This window comes from Dama dama, chromosome 2, assembly GCF_033118175.1.
Source record: "Dama dama isolate Ldn47 chromosome 2, ASM3311817v1, whole genome shotgun sequence".
Lineage (NCBI taxonomy): Eukaryota > Metazoa > Chordata > Mammalia > Artiodactyla > Cervidae > Dama > Dama dama.
In genome coordinates this window covers 25831424-25851422 of record NC_083682.1, presented here as the reverse complement: position 1 = coordinate 25851422, position 19999 = coordinate 25831424, and the positions used below count along the sequence as shown (strand labels likewise).

The 19999-nt window shown below is 48.7% G+C and overlaps 1 protein-coding gene across 6 annotated transcripts in view; it reads right to left on the bottom strand.

Annotated features, from left to right (window-relative positions):
• NAV2 (neuron navigator 2) overlaps positions 1–19999 on the bottom strand; it is a 417005-nt gene that overhangs the window by 284972 nt on the left and 112034 nt on the right. For all 6 annotated transcript variants that reach the window (XM_061167929.1, XM_061167935.1, XM_061167940.1 and 3 more), the window contains exon 2: positions 806–923. In XM_061167929.1, the coding sequence (XP_061023912.1) occupies positions 806–923 (118 nt within the window). The remainder of the gene's footprint in view (positions 1–805; positions 924–19999) is intronic.

Sequence of the window (19999 nt, the reverse complement as noted above, 5' to 3'; positions counted from 1 at the left end):
CTGTCCTTTTTCTTCTTTCTTCTCCCTTGGCATGAGTTGGCTGCTGAGGCTTTCAGCGACAACAATCAGCCTAATGCCATCTAATTGACCTCCCGCCTCCACGGTTGGCTCCAAGTTCTCAGGCAGGACCGCTGGGGTGCTTCCCCGAAGACCCAAGGCAAAGCTGTGCACAGCCTCCGCCCACGTGCCTGCCCAGAATAACTCCTCTTCTCCTCCAGCACACAGGCCAAGGCATTAAAAATCCCGCTGCCCCAGTTCCCTGCCCCCAGTAGGGGGGGTTTTAACCCAGTAGGTTTTAACCAGAACCAGCCCTCTGCAGAGACTGAGCCTTTGATTTCTCAGACCCAATTAAAGTTCGCAAGGAAGAACCAGCCTCATATTGCCTTTTCTTTTTCTGGAAATCTTTCCAGAATAATCCACAAAAAAGCACATCATCGGGGCAGGGGAGGCGGGGGCAATGAGAGAGCCAGAAAGATGACAGGAGGGAAGAAGGGGGACAGAGAGCCCCTCATAAACCACAAGCATTTCCCCCCAGCTATGGCCAGTCTTTCTTCCTGGAGAAATCAAGATGAGATTGCCCTGTAGGTGATCTTATCAGGCAAAACGAGCTGGTACCCAGCCTCCTCCAGCACAAAACAGAGTCAAATAAACTGTCAGCACACAGGACACAAACACTGCCTTTTCAGATGATGTCAGGGTTTCATCCCCACTCGCCAGACTCGACCCCTGGTGGACTGGTCTCCACGGTAACTCATCCACCCATCCCCCCTCCACCCCACCCCGCTGAGGTCAAATCTGCTCTTACCTACAACCTGGATAATCTGGGCCAGGAGGACGCCGTCCGTCACATCTTGCTGGAGATCCTTAATGAGACGCTTGTGGCCCGATTTGGCTAGATAGTGATTGGCCCAGTCCGTGTAGATCTGCAAGAAAGCACACGGGCAACTTTAGGAACCCGGTCAGATCCCAGCTCAGTGTTCTGAGCAGCTGCAGGGCCAGCATCGGAGCCACGGTCCCGCCAGCGAGCTGTCTGGGGCCAGCCCTCCCCATTAACATGCAGTGCATTATGCCCGTGGGGCATTCAGCTGGCCAGAGCCGGGCTTTCACCTATTGAGAGATCTGCCGTCAAAGGCTCAGGAGAAAGCTAAAGAAAGCCTCAAAACATGCAGAGGTCTGAATGGGACAGGGGACACGGAACTAAACAGTCTGCACCAGACGGCTGTGAGAGGCTGAGGCTCTGAATGCAGGCGCGGTCTCCCCCACCCCACCGCCCGACCCGGCCCCGGCCCATCTTTTTCTCTTTATTGAGAAAACGGATGGGGAGGTTACCACCCATCAGGCAATCTTTTCATGGGCCATTTCAGGGAAAGGAGTTCTCAGGAGCTTGGGTCCCTTGTAAGGGAGCCAAGTACCAAAACACAGAGCCCTTCAATTACTCTTGTGTGAGTGGAGTTATTAATGGCCTCACAATCATCTCAAATTTAATCAGCTTAATTTAAAAGCCCAGCATCATTTTCACTGTTGGGATTCTGTGAACAGCAACAACAACAAAAATAAAAACCCCAGCAAATTCCAACACATTTAAGCACCGTGTTGGTGAACACAGCGCCTGGAAGGGACAGGCTGGGCTGCCATGGGATCAGGAAAGCAGACCCTTCTGGGGGACACACAGACCCGCCCCTCCCAGTCACAGAGCCCCGGGCGCAAAGAGTATTTTCTTCCAACAGGCTGACAAACCAGGAAGACTCTCGCCTGAAAACTTTCTCCCACAATGACACAAGCTGAAAACAAAAGTGAAAACCTCCTCATCAGTTCTGTGGGCTAAGTTTCCTATGTGGACTTACGAATTTGTTGGGGAACATAAAGGTGTCTATCAGAACCTTCCCCCACCGCCCCAGGAAGGATATGAACATATGGCTGCTCAGAAAGAGAAGTGTCCCATCTCGGCTGGGCCATGTCAGCGGCTGCAGCTCATGTACTAACCCATGGGAGGTTTCCACCGAAACGATGAAGCCCATCACTGCAGCTCCATCAGCCGGCCTGCTCTGAGATCTTGCGTGACTCACAGCGGAAACCCTGCCCCTGCCCCAGCCCTCCCTCCACCCTCTTCTTCCCCACACCGTGCTTGTCAGAGGAGTCTCACACCATGGGGTACTGCTCTCCAAAACTCCCAAAATGTGGGTTCAAGGGCCAGGGCCTGGACTTGCAAAGCAGGGCCCTTCCAGGGAGGGGCACCTCTGACCACTCAAACAGGGACCAGTGAAGGCCTCATCTCAAGAGTGGACAAGGCGGACGTGCCCTTTCTACTTCATCAAGAGCTGAGAACAGAAAACTCCTGTCCATTACTTTCTTCCCTCAAGACTCCCGAGTTGTCAGATCAAAAATTTAGTACAGCAAGATCATTTTTCAATTTCACAAGCCCTGAGGAATCTAAGGAAGTGGAGCGCCATCTTGGTCTCCACAATGGCCAGTCTGAAAGGTCAATGATCACTGGATGAAACTGTTAAGAGGCAGACAGGGAAGGGGAACAACTTTCAAAAGAAAAGAAAGACCAGGGTTCAAGTCCCAACTCTGGAGGCTCCCCAGGGTGGGGGTTTGGGGTTGTTTTGTTCAATGATGTAGCCCAAGGACCTACAACAGCATGAGGCACATTAGAACTTCCCGGCGTGTAGCTGTGGAGGAGTGGGTGTCTGACCTCAGCTGAGCACCTTAACTCTCTGAGCCGAGGTTTTCCTATCTGCAATATATGATCAATACTGTGTATTTGTCAGTTCTTATGAGGGGTGATACAACATATTTTTTTTAAATAGTGGTTTATACAGAGTAGGAGCTGAGTAACAACTAACACAGACCCTAACACACGCCCTACACTAGTACAAACACTTAACACATATTATTAACTCACTGCATCCTCATTCTGTGTGATAGATGCTAGTACTGTGTCCATGCTTCAGAAGAGAAATTTGAAGTGCAGGGAGGTAAAGGAACTTGTCCAAGGTCACCGGGAAGTGGCAGAGCCCAGAATTTGAATCCAGGCTGACTGGCTCTAGAATCCCTTAGATGCGCTCAACACTGCTTCTCTGAATGAGTATAAATGATTCAAATCACTCACCCCCTCCACGACACCCTCCTACTGAGGAGACTCATTCCTCGATTCAGTTATGTTCACACTGAAAAAATTGCTTACATATAGATAAAAGCTCCAAATCGACCCCATGCTGTCACTTGACTTTCCTGGGCTTCAGTTTATCCAGATGTAAATGGGCACAGCCAGGCCTACTTCAGAAGATGGTTGTGAAGAACTCAGTGAAGCGCCATCTGGAAGGCCCTGGCCTGACCCACACGGGGCTCGGGAAGCAGAGGCAGTGGGTGGTCATGAGGAGGACTTTGGCATGAGCAGAGCTTTAAACATTAGCTGCTAGGCTGCCTAGTACACCTGTGACCTTTGGCCTGGGTGTGCTCACGAGGGAAATAACAATACATACCCATCATCAGGTGATTATGAGGGTGAAACAAGTCCATATACATAAAGAACACAGAATCTGAGACTTGCTAAATGTCCAGTAAATAAAAGGAATTATGAGAAAGGTGACTCCCAGCATTATAAAATGGGCCAGAAGAAACCCAGCCACAGCCTCTACCCGGAACCTCCAGGACACAAATGACTCAAGAACGCACTCCCCTTCTCTTTTGCCACAAGATACAATTTCAAGAGTCTGGAGCACTCCCTCTGCAATCACGAACCAGGGTAGATGGGAAAAGACAAACAGGCCAGAAACCGGCCAGGCTGGAATGGAGAGCGAGGCATCCACCCCCAAGCAAGAGATACACCCCCAGGGATGTTTCAAGCCCTGGAGGGATCCTACCAGCTGAGGGTCTGAGGGACCAAGCTGCTGCTGCTAAGTCGCTTCAGTTGTGTCCGACTCTGTGCGACCCAACAGACGGCGGCCCACCAGGCTCCTCCGTCCCTGGGATTCTCCAGGCAAGAACACTGAGGTGGGTTGCCAGAGACCAAGAGAACGTCCCAAAGCTTAAAGCCGTCCGCCCCACAACCGCCAGCTGAGGTGAGAACAGGCCATGGGCAAGAACACCGCTGAGTGGGCAGCAACTCAGGTTCCTCTGCTTATTCCCTTGCTAGGTGATTAAGGGTATTTTAAAATAGACATACTCTGTCTAAAGCCAGCCCTCCATGTGTCAGCACAAATCAGCAGGAAACCAAGGTTAAGCAAGCTTCTTTCATCAAGTCCAGGGGTACCTGCACACACACAGTGTGGAGTCCTGATGAGGCCACGCAGGTATCTGGTATACCAGGGAGAACTTAATTCTACAGTGGTCAGCAATGGCTCTACCAGAGAGGTGAGCCTCTCTACTAGAAGCTGTGTAAAACAAGAGCTCTTCTTCTCCCAACTTGAATCTACCTACACACCACTGCCAACTTCATGTTCCAACAGCACACCTCTAATCCTGTCACCTGCTCCAAAAATCATCAATGGCTCCCCACTGAACTAAAGACAGACTTTTCACACTGCGACTCAAGGCAAGTCTTCACACCCATCCACTCTTCCCCAGCTGGTGTCCAACCTTGCAGGGGAGGTGGTGCGTGTGAAAGTTAAGAGCATGGGCTTGGGCACTGGCCAAGTCAAGCTGGCCCTTGGCAAGTGAATTTCTATTCACCTCTCTGTACCTCAGTTTTATCCTCCATAAAGTGGGGATCATACCAAATATACAATAAGGCCAGGGACCGGCCAACTGTACACAGGCCAACCCCAATGGGCCACCTGCTTCTGTAAACAAAATGCTACGGAAACCCAGCCACATCCATTTGCCATCTGTAGCTGCTTTCATACCACAATGGCACAGCTGAATAATTGTGATACAGACTTTTGGCCCACAAATCCTCAAATATTTAATGTCCGGTTCTTTACAGAAAAAAGTAGCCAGTCTGTGTCATAGGCACTGAATGATTAATATGCCTACACTGAACAAATGCTCAGGAATAATTATGATTATTATTACCGCAGGGAAACTGGACCTCACACTTCCCCCATGTCTGAACTCCTGCCACCCCACCCACCTGAGGGTCTCCACCGGGACCACCCAGCATTCCTAGGCTGGTCCTCCATGAAGTTCACTCTTGATTTCCTGATTGCATCCAAAGCTGCATACGAAGCAGGGAACCTATATGCTGGCACCATCACCTCACCCGCACTCGCAGGGTGGGGGCAAAGATGGTGTCCTGCCCATCTCTGGGCCCAGACGTGCCTCTCAAGGGGGCACAGCAGGGGCTTGGTAAGTGGTTGTGGAGTTGAGCTGAACAGACAGCAAAAGGGCAAATCCTTGAGAAACTGATTACATTGGTGACTTAATATGAGCTCTCAGCAAATACTCAAACCAGGATCTCAAGTCTCTTTACTGATTGAAAAGAGGAAGGAATAGAGAAAATAAATCACTCCATAGTGCAAGCTCACTAATCAGGACCCAAACAAGAATCATTAATTTATCTGGAGTTTCCCCTCCCTAGCTCTCAACTTTCTGAAGAAATGAGTCACAGGAAAATGCCTAGATTTACTTTAAGAAATACAGTTTTCATGGGTCATGCTAAAAACTGACATAGGTCAGGGCCCTCCCCCTCAACTACTGTTTCAGTAGCCCATGCAATAACTACCATTCTTCCTAGAAGTATCTTTGGAAAATAAACTCACAACATCCTTAGTCATTAAGGACTTCATCAGGTTCAGAAACTCAACAAAAAATGGAAGAGAGTGTGTCTGAAATATTAAGCAAGAGCTACGGCATGCAGGGCATCCTCTCTGAGCCTCAGGCATCCAAAATCAACTTCTCCAGAACCTCTCCTTCCCCAGGGTTCTAGAGACTTAGAACTGCTGCTGCTCCAGGCGGGCTCCCTGGAGCCCACCAATCCCTGATGGGTGGACTTTCAGTAGAAATGGGCAAGGCAAAGAACCGCACAGTTCTGGGAAAGAGTAAAATCATCATCGCCACACCCAAATCCAAATTATCACATCATTCCAGAGTAAAAATTCTAGAGGAACAGGCTCTAGAATCGTCTCCCACTAGTATCCACAGGAGTATTTCCCACTCTGACTCATCTCACTGAGTTCATCACTCTCCCCACCAGCTCTGGCAGGAGACCTCATCGGTGCTACAGAAGCACTTGGTGAGGGAAAGGAGTTCTGTCAAAGCTCGAAAAGAAAAAAGGGGAAGGAAGACAATGACAGCTGAGAGCGAATTCGTTTTGATTCACTTTATGAGCCTTGACAGGGTTTCAAGGAGTGTGTCATTTGTTTGCTTACAACTCCACCTCATTTCGTATCAAACAGGCTGAAATCAAAGAGGGAAAGTCTTCACAGATCAAGTGAAGTAAAGAACCTGATTATTAGTTGTAACAAGAAAACTGATAAAAATTGCACTGTTGTTAAGCCCATGGGGAAGGTGCCAAGTTTATACTGCAATTAGCTCTCCAGTGAAGGGGGATGGGTAGCATTAGAAGGAAGAAACCTCCCCAAATTCTATAAAATAACTGCACCTAAAGTCGTTGCCCTAACAACTCTTAAGTCCAGACCAACATGTTGGGCTGCCTGATGGATCCAAAAGGCAGCAGACAGAATTAGCACAGCGGTCACAGGAGGAAAAGGGTGCAAATGAATCTCTTAGCAGGAAATGCCAGAGTGGAGATTCAAGATACACTAGTCATTTATTAATAGCATCTGAGGTGGTTTCCAGCCAATCAGTTGCAAAGAGAACCTATTGTCTGGCCTCCATTCAAGGTCTCACTGTAGACTTCAGGGATATCTTCAACATCATATCGTTTCCATGACTGTGCAGTGTGTGGTTAAAACGGCTTAGTTCTGATTGTCCCGGAGTATAAAAATGACATTGCAACAATAGTGCAGTGTCCACCCAGCACCTGAATACACAAAGAACGATTATTCAATTAGTCACAGTTTTAAGAAAATCAAAATACACCATTTGTCATTAAGGGCAAAGCTAGTTAACACATTCACTTCTGCATCCCTAGCATCTAGCAAGAGGTCTGGTACCTACCCCACAGGTGTGGCATGCTCACATGTCCACAGATCATTTCAACCGCCTGGGGTGAAGTGAGGGGCCTGAAGTTATTAGCTGGTGGCTTTTCCCCATGTTCCCGCTCTCTCCATCAGAGTCTAAGATATTCTCTCTCAAGATAGACCCTGCCTTGATTAAAATCACTGCCTTGAAATAAACATTCAAATGGGCAAATGATGCCCCAGCCCTATACGCTGGAAAAAGACAGGGAGCCCAGAGCAGCCAATCTTTGGCTTAAGGCCACAGAATACAGCCAGGGCTGAGCCTAAACACTGGGGCTGCTCCCTGTTTTCTCAAAGGAAGAATCCAGTTCTGCTTGGTGTCCTTGATTCTTACTACCTACTCACCCTGGAGGGCAGTGACTCCTCCATCCACATCTTTGCCATCCAGCCAGGTGGCCCACGGTGAGTCAGGGGGGCCCTCACTTACATGGTGGTGATATGCAGGTTTGCCTCACAGACACAATGAGAGCATGTATGTCAGTGGTTAACACAGTGTCTGGAGCACAACACTGAATACATAGTTGTTACTCATGTTCAAATGGAGAAGGGAATGGCTACCCACTCCAGTATTCTCGACTGGCGAATCCCATGGAGAGAGGAGCCTGATGGGCTATGGTCCATGGGGCCGCAAAGAGTCGGACACGACTGAAGCGACTTAGCACGCGTGTGCGCGCACGCACACACACACACACATTCATATTTAAATTAATGTAAGTTTCACTGGAATATGTCATTCTAAATTGCTGAGAGCTTCCTCTTTTGAAAGCCACCGTTTTTAACTATGTCACTGGAACTCTTTCCCAAGATTATCATGATTAATGCTTTTTAAATTAACCCAATTCCACGTTTTCTCGATGACCCATGGATATCACTATGAATAGCATTTTGATGCATTTAAGGATGCCCGTAAGGTTGCAGAGTTACTGGACCGTCTTTAAGACCCCAGAGTCCTTTAAAATTGAGTGCAGAGTAAAAGAAGTGCCATTCAAGCCAGGGCCTTGATGGGACTTTTCCACTGAGGCGAACACATCTAAGTGTGCAGATGTTCGTGGTACCCCTCTGATGCTCCGAGGGTCATAAGAGAAGGCCTCTTGGCTCTTAGCTGGTCTCTAGACAGTGAGGCTGCTAGAAAGCTGAGATCCTGGAGCACCAAGATGTGACCAGGGTCTGTATCTCCAACCCGAGCATGTGCCGAATGGTACTGCCAGTCCCCACGCTCAATACACATTTTGGAACCTGATTCACAGGAACTTGTTTATACCAAGGAGTACATACCCCTGTCTGGACCCAGAAGACAATAGCAGGCAGAGGGAGGAGCCCACTGCCGGTTTTCCCCCTTTCTAACTGGCAGTAACCTCTGGCCACTGCTGAGTTTTCCAAATTTGCTGACATACTGAGTGTAACACTTTAACAGCACCATTTTTTTAAGGATTTTAAATGGCTCCTCTGGAATTCTGTCACCTCCACTAGCTTTGTTCATCGTGATGCATGCTCCCTAAGGCCCACGTGACTTCACACTCCAGGATATCTGTCTGGCTCTAGGTGAGTGATCATACCAGAGCGGTTATCCGGCTCTTGATGACCTTTCTTGTATAGTTCTTCTGTGTATTCTTGCCACTGCTTCTTCATCTCTTCTGCTTTTTAGGTCCTTACTGTTTCTGTCCTTTATCGTGCCCATCCTTGCATGAGATGTTCCCTTGATATCTTCAATTTTCTTAAAGAGATTTCTAACCTACTTGTCTGCACAACCACCAAAGATGCCCCCTGACACCAGCCCACAGGTATACTCTTGTTCCAAAGGGATACACACACATGTCAACACACACACGTGTCAACACACACACAGCAAGTAAGTAGAGGAGGGGCAGGGCTTATCACTAATTTGAATTTCCACCCTCTCCCCTCTCCCACCTCCACAACACCTTTCTTTCTACTTTACCCCTGAATGATATCAAGTCAAGATAAGGTGCTCAGAGCCACATGCATGCCACAGTGCATTGAGCAAACTCTCCCGGAGCAGCTGCCTATGCTAGATCTCGTTCTTGTATAGGATGCTAACTACCATCAGCCAAATTCTACAGTGAGTTGATAAAAGAGAGCACCTTTTAGAGTCAGACTGCTTATGTTTCAGACATGCCTCAACCACTTCCTGCAAGAGTTATCACAGGCAAGTTCCTTAAACTATAGCTGGGCCTCCATTTCCTCATCTGTAAAATGGATCAACCCCCTATTCAGGTTCTTGTGAGACTGCAAAGAGGTCATCTAATAATTCCCAGTGCATAGCAAGGGCACACAGCATGTTGGTGCCAGTCAGTAATACCATGGGGACAATGCCACGCACTGTGAGCACTTGCCCGACTGACAGTGGATTCCTTTAGTTCCCAACTCACTGTGAGGCAGGTATCATCTCCCCCATTTTACAGATGAGGAAACAGAGGCTGAGAGGGGAAATGACTTTCCCAATTTCACACACAAGAATGCAGCCTTTGAAAGCAGAGACTCTGGCTCCTAAAGAGGCCACACAGCTCCTCAGAGGCCCACGCAGGAACCGCTGGCCACAGACGGGTGAGTGTCAAGGCTGCGTGGGAAAAGCAGGCAGAGAGAGCAAGGCTCATTGCACAACAGCCACCTCAGTGTCCCTGGCTCCTGCCCCTGGGAACAGAGCTGGCTGCTTGTCACTCATGCCTAATGGACCCAAGAGGAGGGGCTGACACTTTCCCACGTCACCAAAGCACAAAGCCAACATCATAGCAGTGTCACTATCACAAAAATAAAAAGGCCAATACAACAGGGGTTACCACCGCTGGGCTGTATCCAGATGGGAGTAAAGTCGCCCAGTTCCTCCAGCCTGAAGTGAGCCAGGGCTTCAGGGGAAGGGCCCACAGCCACACAATGGTGGCATTGTCTTGTGGGAACACCGACCAGTCACAGGTGGGCGTGCACAGCAACTCCGGAGGTTTTGAAACTGTGCCTCTAGAAAAACACACCAGGCTGGCAAACATGTTGGGAGGCACTGGTGAGATCTTGAGGAGGAGCACACAGGTGCCTGCTCACCCCACACCTTAGGCTGAGTCACCTTTGATGCCTGGGATGTCCCTGGCTTGCTTGTGCCCTGTCCTCCTGGGACGGGCTCTGCCCTGCACCACTCTGGACAGGTCACACAGTCCTTTCCCGTTCATTTCCCGGCTGATCGCCACCACCTGCGCACAAGGGGAGCCGGGCTGCTGTGGAGAACCTGCTGAGTGCCAGGCGTTGTGTACCTGTCATCTACAATGTCTTCCCACCCCAGAGAGACAGCAGCAGGAGAAGAAAAATTCTCATCTTGTTTTGCTCACTGAACTTTCCCAAAACATCCAATATGGTGCCTGGCACACAGTAGGGACTCACTAAATACCTGTGGACTAAATGAATCATCCCCATTTTACAGGCTGGAAAACAGAGACTCTAAAAGGTTAAGAAACGTACACAGGGTCACACAGCTAATTAAAGGCAATGCTCCATTTGACCCAGGCCTCCTGGTCCTACGGCTACCAGCTCTCACCTCAAATGTACACCCAGATCTCCCAAGGGCCTCCCTGGAAAGTCAAACAAGGCCACGTAAGGATGAAGACCTATCACCAGAGGCTTCAAAATAAAACCGCCCACTGTACTCCCTCTCACCCACTCCAACCTTAGAAGATCTGAGTAACTTCTGACCAGGGTGTCTAGCATCTCCAAGAAAGTCAAATGTCAGAGCCCACTTGAAACTTCTCCAGTATTTTCTCTCCCTTCCTGTGTTCATTAGTTACTGATTGATTAGAGATACTTTAAGTGCTTCCCCTACGTCTGTGATGGGAACCAGGCCCCTCCAGGCAGGCCTGCCCAGGCGGGGCTGCCGGCAGGGGGAGCTGCTGAGCACACTCTTGGAGCGTGAACGTTCCCAAACTCAGCACGAGCTTTTGAGAGCTGGCTGGCAGGGTGGCCACACCTGAGGGGCTGGCGAGAACCTGGGTAAAGATACAGGCCTCCCTCCTGTCTGGTCATGAAATGACCTTCTAAATATCAGCCTCCTTCCAGTCCTCCAAGCCCGCACAGTCCCCCTCACCTGCGGGTAAAGGGGATGCCAACCATTGTTTTTCGGTCGCCCTCTGTCCTGCCAGAATGCCTCAGTTTGGCTTCCTAAGCACAGGCTCCCCAGGATTTTGGCTCCACTGGGTCCAGTTACCTTGGAGTCCTAGGCAACTTCTGGCAGGTTGCTTAACCTCTCTGAGTCTCCGTTTCCTTTTCACAGGATTGCTGAGTGCATAAAGTGAAATGTTGGATCTAAGGGACCTCACGTATTTGGACAATATGCCAATGCTTTGTGACTTGAGCAAACCACTTTCTGAGCCTCAGTTTCTACACCTGTAATATGGGATAATTATCTACGGTGAGGACTATTGTGAGAACTAAATGAAAATGTTTATAAAGGGCTTAGCACAGTGCCTGGCACATAGATGGAACCTTTAAATGTGAGCTCCCTTTCCTGCCTTGTCTCCATGCCCCCAGCCCATATATCCCTCTGGTGCGCCACTCACACATGGGCTCTGCCATGTTAACCTTAAGTCCCCGCTCGTGGGTTTTCTGGACCGGTGTATCCTTCCATATCCCTCCGTTTAGCAGGATCCTCTTTTCTAGAAACCAGCCCTGACTGCCGGACTTCTCTCCTTCCTCTGAACTCCGAGTGCACCGACAATTAAATATACCCATGTACCAGGTCCCAGCCCTTGTGCCTCTGCCCACACCATCCTCTCCCCAGCAGTGCCATCTCTTCCCCACCACCTGGCAAATGCTTATTTGGTATCTTATGAGCCCGGTCAAGTGTCAGTCCCTGTAAAGCCATTCCCAACTCACTGTCTCACTCCCATCAGGAAATTCTTTGTTCCCTCTTCTCTGGCTCCAAAAGCACTCTGCACATGTCTTCATCATGGCTACTATAACCATTCACATGTCCAACAGGGTCTTCTCCGGGGGTAGAGAACAAGTTCTCCACACCTCTGAAACTCTAGCACAATGCCACGACCTCAATAAAGAAGTACTTACGGATTTACTGCAGGGTCAGTGGGTGGATGGATGGAAGAGAAATGGAGGGGTGGACTGGTGAATGTTCAGATGGACAGGCGGATGAATACAGGGGATGAATGAATGAATGTGTTCTCCTTCACTGCCTATAACATAAAGCCCCTTAAGTCAAGATGATGCTTCATGTATCTTTCAGACCAGTCTTAGCACAAGATATAGAATGGGCACTGGTAAGTAATACTTCCCTCTGAGAACTTCCAGCAACATAGTAGCAGGATCCACTTGACCATGGATATTAAAGTGCTATTTAAAAAGAGACACACACACACGTAATATGATAGAGCAGGCTTGCACTAGCTCAGGAGAAATGACTGCTTAAACTTTCAGGAAATCTGTGAGTTGATTGTTAACTAGCCATTAGTGAAAAAGGAACTATCAGAAAGAGAAATTTGAGAAAACAATCCCATTTACAATTGCATCAAAAGTAAGATACCAAAGACTGAGTTTTCACCTTTGGGCCACACCGTTTTCTGGTTGTCCAACTTTGCATTACCAGATTAGCTTGAAATTTATTCAAAACATTCTCTGAAAGGATGAATGATGCGACATTCCTGATGGAGATCAGTAGATATTCCTGATCCCACTACAGTGCTGTCTTATGAGGTGATTCTGAATCCCAAGAGACCAATTAATTCATCCATAATCACAACTACAGAATTTCAGTGACAGAAGAACCTCCAGTGATCTAACTCTAAATTTATAGCTGAAGAAAGTGAGGATAATTTAAGTTAAATCCCTCTTATGTTATCCCCAAATTTAAATATACGGCCCTGTATGGACCTAAAAATATACAGTCAAATCAGCCATGAGATCACAATAAAATATACATGAAGCAAATAAAAATGTACTTTGTATGATAAAGCTGAACTTAGAAAATGAAACATCTTGAAAAAAGAAAATATCTCATCTAAAATTGTTTAAAATTATTTGTCTAATTTTACTGAGATTTAATTTACATATAATGACATGCATATATTTAAACTGTACAATTTGATGAGTTCTGACCTATACAGACCCATGAAACCATCACTACAGTCAAGATAACGAACATTTCCACCAACCCCAAGAATTTCCTTGCAACCCTTTGCAATCCATCCATCACTCCACCACTGGCTCGAGGTTAACACAGATCCGCTGTATGTCATCACAGATTCACTCAGGCTTTCTGACCTGTACGTAGTATTTTTATATACTTTAAAATTAAATTATATAAACTTACAATTAAACTTTTAAAGGTGGTCAGACTCAAAACTCATCACTTTCCATTTATCTTTCTACATTTCACTATTTTTTATGCTTAAGGTGATTTACATCTATTATACTCCGATGAGGGAAACGGTATTATGCACATCTTTTGCTGGAAAATATTGAGAACAGGAGGAGAAAGGGGCGACAGAGGATGAGATGATTGGATCGCATCACTGACTCAATGGACATGAGTCTGAGCAAACTCCGGGAGATAATGAAGGACAGGAGCCCGGTGTGCTGCAGTCCATGGTCACACAGAGTTGGACATGACTGAGCCACTGAAAAACAACTTGCCAACTCAATTCAGAGACGCTGTGTTTGGCCGACTGAGGTCAGTCTCGGTAGGAGGAGTGCTACCTCTCGATTGTGAATGCACCGTTGACCACCACGAGGCACACACAGGCAGCGGGGGCTATTCGTTATTTTCCCCTCTCCCCTTCACCCCACACAAAGGAGGAGGGTTTTTTTGTTACGTAAAATAATGGGTATGAGTGTGCAAATTTAGGTGAGTGCTAAAAAGTTTAGCATCAGAAAGGAAGAATTCAGAGAGAGAGAGAGAGAGAGAAGAGGTCTGCAGCTGGACAGACTGGGAAGCAGGGAAGCTGAGTGGGCAGGAGGAGGGGAGAAGCCCTGGGAAGGAGATCAAGGGGACATCTGACAAAGCTGTACATGATCTAAACTCTCCCCTTTGAAATCTTCAATAAAATCTATATTCTTACCAGTGCTTTCTAGGGCAGGTGGAATCCTTCTTAGGAAGGCGTAGAGATCCAAGTCCTGTGTCTCAGTGGGTGACAGGACAGGAGAGAGCCACAGTTAGGTTACTTGCATTCAAGAGTGATGAGCAAAAAAAAAAGTGATGAGCTTTATCTACAGGGCCAAATGGGTGGATGGCCAGCTCTCCGTATCCCTATGCAGCACGGAACAGGGTGTTCGTGGAAAGGCACTCACTCCAGGAATGCTGGCTGACAGGCCCTCTTGGCTGCCTCATCCTCTCCTGCACAATAGTCTCTTGGATGCTGGCTTTGGTCTCCCAAATATTTATGGTCCACAAGCTGCCCCGCCCCTTCCTCCTCCCCACACTGACTTCACCACCCACCAAGGTGTCCCAACTGGCTCAGCTCACAAAGCTCCCGGTACCCAGGCACTGGGCCCTGGCCCTGTTGCAGCCTGACCCTGGTGATCAAAACTCACCTGGCTTCCAAGGTCCCATACAACTCTGCCAGGGATGGCCTGGTGAATCACTGTTCCCAGCTAACATTTACATTCCCAATGGAGTCATCAATGCTTTACTGTCAAGATATGGATACAGGGAAAGGCAATCACACTGGCAAGTTTGGGAGAGAGGTTTTCTTTAAAGGTTAAAAAGATTTTTCAGGGCCAATCAGATCACTGCAGGTGAGCGGCTTATATAAACAAGACATTATTCATTAAAATTCACAACCCTCAGGACAAACTGTGTGCATTCTTGGTAATTATTTAAGGATGCTCCTTTACCCAGGAAACCTGAGTAGAGGATGATAGTTGAAGGATTTCCCCTAGGTCAGATTTCTTGAGATTCAAGAGCCAAAGCACACTGATTCATCAGGGAAAAGCAGATTCAGAAAAGACCCCATGCAAGGGGGTGGGAGCAGGCCCCTTTCTTGCATCAGGGGCTGTGACTGGAGAAGAGGACAAAGGAAGGTGATGGGTTCTCCTCTGGTTCCACCTAGAGAAAGGGGGCAGGGGACTAGCTGAGCAGCCCTGGAAAATAAATGAGGTACCACGTCTCCTTGCTCTCCCTCACTTCCAAGCAGGTTTATGGTTGGCAGAGGAGAAAGACAACATCCACGAATTTTTTTAATTTTGTGTTAGTGACAAGGAGAAAATGATGTGCTGTGGTTACAAGGATGAGGCCAGATCTGAGAGCAAATCCTGGCTGCACCTCTGAACATATCCAAATCTAGGCAAGTTACTTAAATGCAAACTAGGTTTGTTTCTTCATCAATAAAATGGAGACAGTGGGACCAAGTGCATGTGTGTGCACGCTTAGTCACTCAGTCGCGTCTGACTTTTTGTGACCCTATGGACTGTAGTCTGCCAGGCTCCTCTGTCAGTGGGAATTCTCCAGGCAAGAATACTGGAGTGGGTTGCCATGCCCTCCTCCAGGGGATCTTCCCAACCCAGGGATCGAACCCAAGTCTCCCGAACTTATATTAAGAATTGATGAGAAAAAATGTGCACACACACCCCCCACCCCCGCCCCGAGCCCACACACACAAGTATCCAAGGAGGGATGACGATGCTTCTCCAAGAAGGTCTAGGTGCTCACAGGGGAACCTTAGAAGGTCTGGCATCCTCAAAAACGATCAGAGAGTGGCATCCCATTGGGCAGAGAGGCACTAGGCCTGGCAAAGACAGCGCGGTGCCACTTGTGGGAAAGTTGCGTGACAAAGGCTTTTAAAATCTCTGGAGGCAGGCAGTTCCCAGCAGTGGCTGGCATTGCTCTGGCCCAGGACGCGCTGCCCTGCGCAGTCTCAATTTAGTAGGCGTCTCCTTCCTTTCTGAGCAACCCCATGGCCAAGAGACTTGGCCACAGTGGAAGTGGTCGTTGTGCCCTGGGCTCCTCTCCAGCCCAGATGTCAGAGCTCGCAGGCCTGGGGAATCTTGGGGTTTCTGTGTTTTGGATTTCTACAGTAGGCTTTCACTAGGAAGACTACCAGATACCAAGCTGGCCCCCAGGAAAGAAGGGGCCAACTTGGCCCAGAGCACAAAAGAATGATTTGCACAAAGATACTATTTATCCTACAAAGTCCTAAAAGAAAGTCCCAGTTGATTCATCTCAAGAAGAAGAATAAAGTCCTAATTACAGCTCAGTCACTGCCTCCCACCTGCGGTGCTTACAGTTTAGAAAGCTCTTCTGGAGAGACAATCTAACCTGAGCCACCCCACACTTCTGGGGAAAAGGGGAGACAGCCACACTGCTTCTCCCCACTTCATAGATGAGGAACAGGAGAGCTGAGCCGATCAAAGTGGAGCACCAGCACGGCGGCCCAGGTGTTCTCACTCAGCCCAGCCATCGAGCTGTAGCTCGGCAGGAACAACCACCAGGCCAGGTCGTCAGCTGGCTGTGATGGGAGGAAGTTCTAGGATGGAAGGGGAGGGAATCCTGTTCCTAAGAAAATCAGGATTCGAATTCCGTGTCTGTCTTGCCAGACTCAGCAGGAGATGGAAATCCCCATGCAACACGTGAGAAGGGTTCACTGATGCTCAGAACCACATACCACAGCTTCCTCCTACGGAAATGTCTATTTTTAACATCCTACCTCAAAGGAAATCTCTTCCCTGGGGCAGTAAGCCTAGGTCCTGGAGCTGAAAAGTCACAATAAAATAATAACCCAAAGACACTCCCATCAATCACGCATGGCCTGGGTGTGGTTAGGCCTCTGAAGCAAAAGACACAATGGTGTCCAATGTACCAGCAGGGCTCAGCCTCTAATGAGCCAACACACCCAGAGGAGGGAGGCCACGGAAGGAGCTAAAAAATACCTGGAGGGCTCCATAGAGCCGCTCATACAGAAAATGGCCTCAAAGTTGCATCAGAAGATAGCTTCATGCAGGGAGATTTTTTTCCTCCATCGTTCATGCCAACTTCCTTCATACCCTTGGACGTAAAGGAAGGTACAGACTACCTGCTGACCTAAGCAAACATGTTGGGGACTTAAACATGTTACAATCAGGCATTCCAAGGTCAGTTACACAGAGTAATCATTAAACAAATACGGAAAACACACTCTTTCCCAGGAAATAAGTCCTTACTAAACCTTATAACATAAGGTTGCCTAGAAAGCTGGGTCGGGGGAGAGGACAGTAAACTGCACCGTAGAAGAAACACAGCAAAGAGACCAGTCTGATTATCCACCCCGAGAGCCCCTCGGCCACAAGCATCAGGGGTGGCCATCAGCCCACGGGTCACACTAATGGTCTAAGGGTGAAGGAGGCAGAAAGGAAAAGAAGTACATTTTGCTTTTTTGCTCTGTGTTGCAAGTTCCCAAATGGAGTCCCCACGATCAGCAGAAAGTCACAGAAGGCAAGTGTCACCTGGCTGGAAAGAGCCTGTCCAGGTTGCCCGACCAGGGCTGGCAGAGGTCAGCGGTTTCCCGCCTGAGCTGTTCCCACACTCACAGAATGAGTGATCGCTTCCCAGATGGATCCTTTCTCCAGGAAAGCCCCTGAGTACTCCCGTAAACCTCCTCAGCCACTTAACAGAAGTGAATCTCACTCCCGGTTTTCACCTGCTGAGGTCCACAAGTGAGAAAAACAGACCTAGACCCGCCACACCTGTTAGCATCTTCAACCTCCCCCCCCAGCCCCCCGGCCCCGGCCAACCCCAACCCCGGGACTGTTGCCTTTGGTTTAGGCAACTGTATCTTTTTCAGGCCTTCAACAACTTCTAGACAGATTCTTCCCCACCTGCTCTAAAAATAGACCCCTGGGTCCTCACCCTGTGAGGACACAGGAAGCAAAAGGTGACAACAAGGTAGAGGTTAGCTCAGCAAAGCTGCAGATGAAAGCGCTCCTGGTCCCAACTGGCACAAAAAATAAACTAGAACTGTCTCTAAACACAAGCCCAGATCCAAACAGACTTCATCACCTCTCCCCAGGGCCCCTGCCAGTGGCCCTCCTGGTGCTTACCACTTTATAATGGTCGCAGGACTCCCGACTCTGGCCCCGGGCAGGAACCCACAAGCTGATGCTTATATGCATGGCTCGACCCACAGCCCGCAGTCCCTGTAGTCCAGGGCCTGCGCCCGCCCAGGGTGTCTAGTTCAAAGCACTGCGGAGGCACGTGAAGCCTCGAAGGTTAATTTTAGCTGAAGTCACGCTCCTGCTGTGGTCAGATTTTCTTACACAGGCCACCTCCTGAATAGCGGCCACTTGTGTTACCCCAACGCTCTAGGCCACCCGCTGGCCCTCAGCCCCATCCTGCGGCCATTCTCCCCCCCTCCAGTTCCCCCACCACATGCACTTTGCCCTCCAAAGTTATCAAAATGTGCTTCAATTTTCATGACACACTCAAGGGAAAGAGATCACAGTTCCTTTTGCTGCCCCAGACACACGAACCCGGAGACTCGCTCCCCTCTCATTCAGGCCTGGCAAAGGCCGAGGGCTGAGAACTTCACTTGACCTGGGCAGCACAAGGGAAGAAGCCTGATGCTTCAGCTTTTGCAGAGGGGTTTCGAAAACCTTTATCTAAACCATTAGCTGCGTGGTACCCTCAGGTGTATTGTCTTCTCGCTGACATTGTTTTTGTCAAAGGAGGCACAAGTGTGCCTGCCTTTCCATCTCTTCTAAAAGGCTGATGGACCAAAATCTGCATGTTTCTACCCAGAGGTCTTGCTCCTGCAAAGGAAAAGTGTGAGCCTTCATTCAATTTTGCAGAGGTTTTGAAAAGGCTATTGGGCACATGCAGGGCCCCCGGATTCCAGATTTCAATAAGCAGAGGCTTCAGGTGGAAGGTCCCTAGAAGTTTTTCAGGCACGGCTCACTTCCTGCTAAGTTCAGCAATTGAGACCTGGGAACTCACCAAACCTTCTGTGCTCAGACTGCCTGCTAGACTCAATCCTGATCTGCTCTTCAGATCACCTGTCTTCAATGGGGACAGGACCGTAGAAAGGCTACGGAAAAATAAGCAAACCTAGAGTGGCCTACCAGTCTCCCACCTGACCCCACAGCCTACAACTTTGCAGCAAAGTGTTGGTGTGCAGTATCTGAAGCAGACATTAAGGCTATGCCCAGAAACTGCTCTGTGTAGGACGCAACGCAATGTCTCCCTGCCTGAGGGTTAGGGTTAGGCATGTTATACTCCCATGGTGTCCTATGCCCCCCTTTCCAAAGACTCACTATGCTTGTATTGGATAATTACTTTATTCAAGTACTTACTGAGCACATACTCTGCAGCGGTACCCCTCTAGGTTGGGAGGAGGCAGCAGTAAGAATGCTCTATGGGGCTTTATTCTACCGAGGACAAGAACTGGGAGAGACACACGACAATAAACTAATCAGCAAGTTGATACCAGAGAACAACGCTATAAAGAATGCTATAAAGAAAACACAGCGATGGGAATTCTCTGAGAGTCCAGTGGGGAGGACTTTGTGTTTCCATTGCTAGGGGCATGGGTTCAATCTCTGGTCTGAGAACTAAGATCCAGCAAGCCTCAAGGCGCAGCCAGAAAAAATAAAATGCAATAGAGACCGAATGGTGACAGATGGAGTGACGCGACGGCTGGGAACTCAGGAATGGCCTCTCTAAGGAACAGACGTTGAAATAAAGACCTAACGGCAAAACAGCAGCAATCCTGCAAAGACTCAGGGCAGCAGTTGTCCCAGACCAGCAGTATCAGCAACACCTGGGAACCTGTCAGAAATGCAGCTTCTCAGGGCCCACTGCAGGCCGCCTGAGTCAGAGATGCTGAGGTTGGGCCCCAGCGGTCTGGACTTGAACAAGCTCTCCAGGTGATTCTCATGCAACTGTGGTTTGGGACCCACTGATCTAGAGGATGAGCATTCCAGGTGGAGGACTCTAAAAA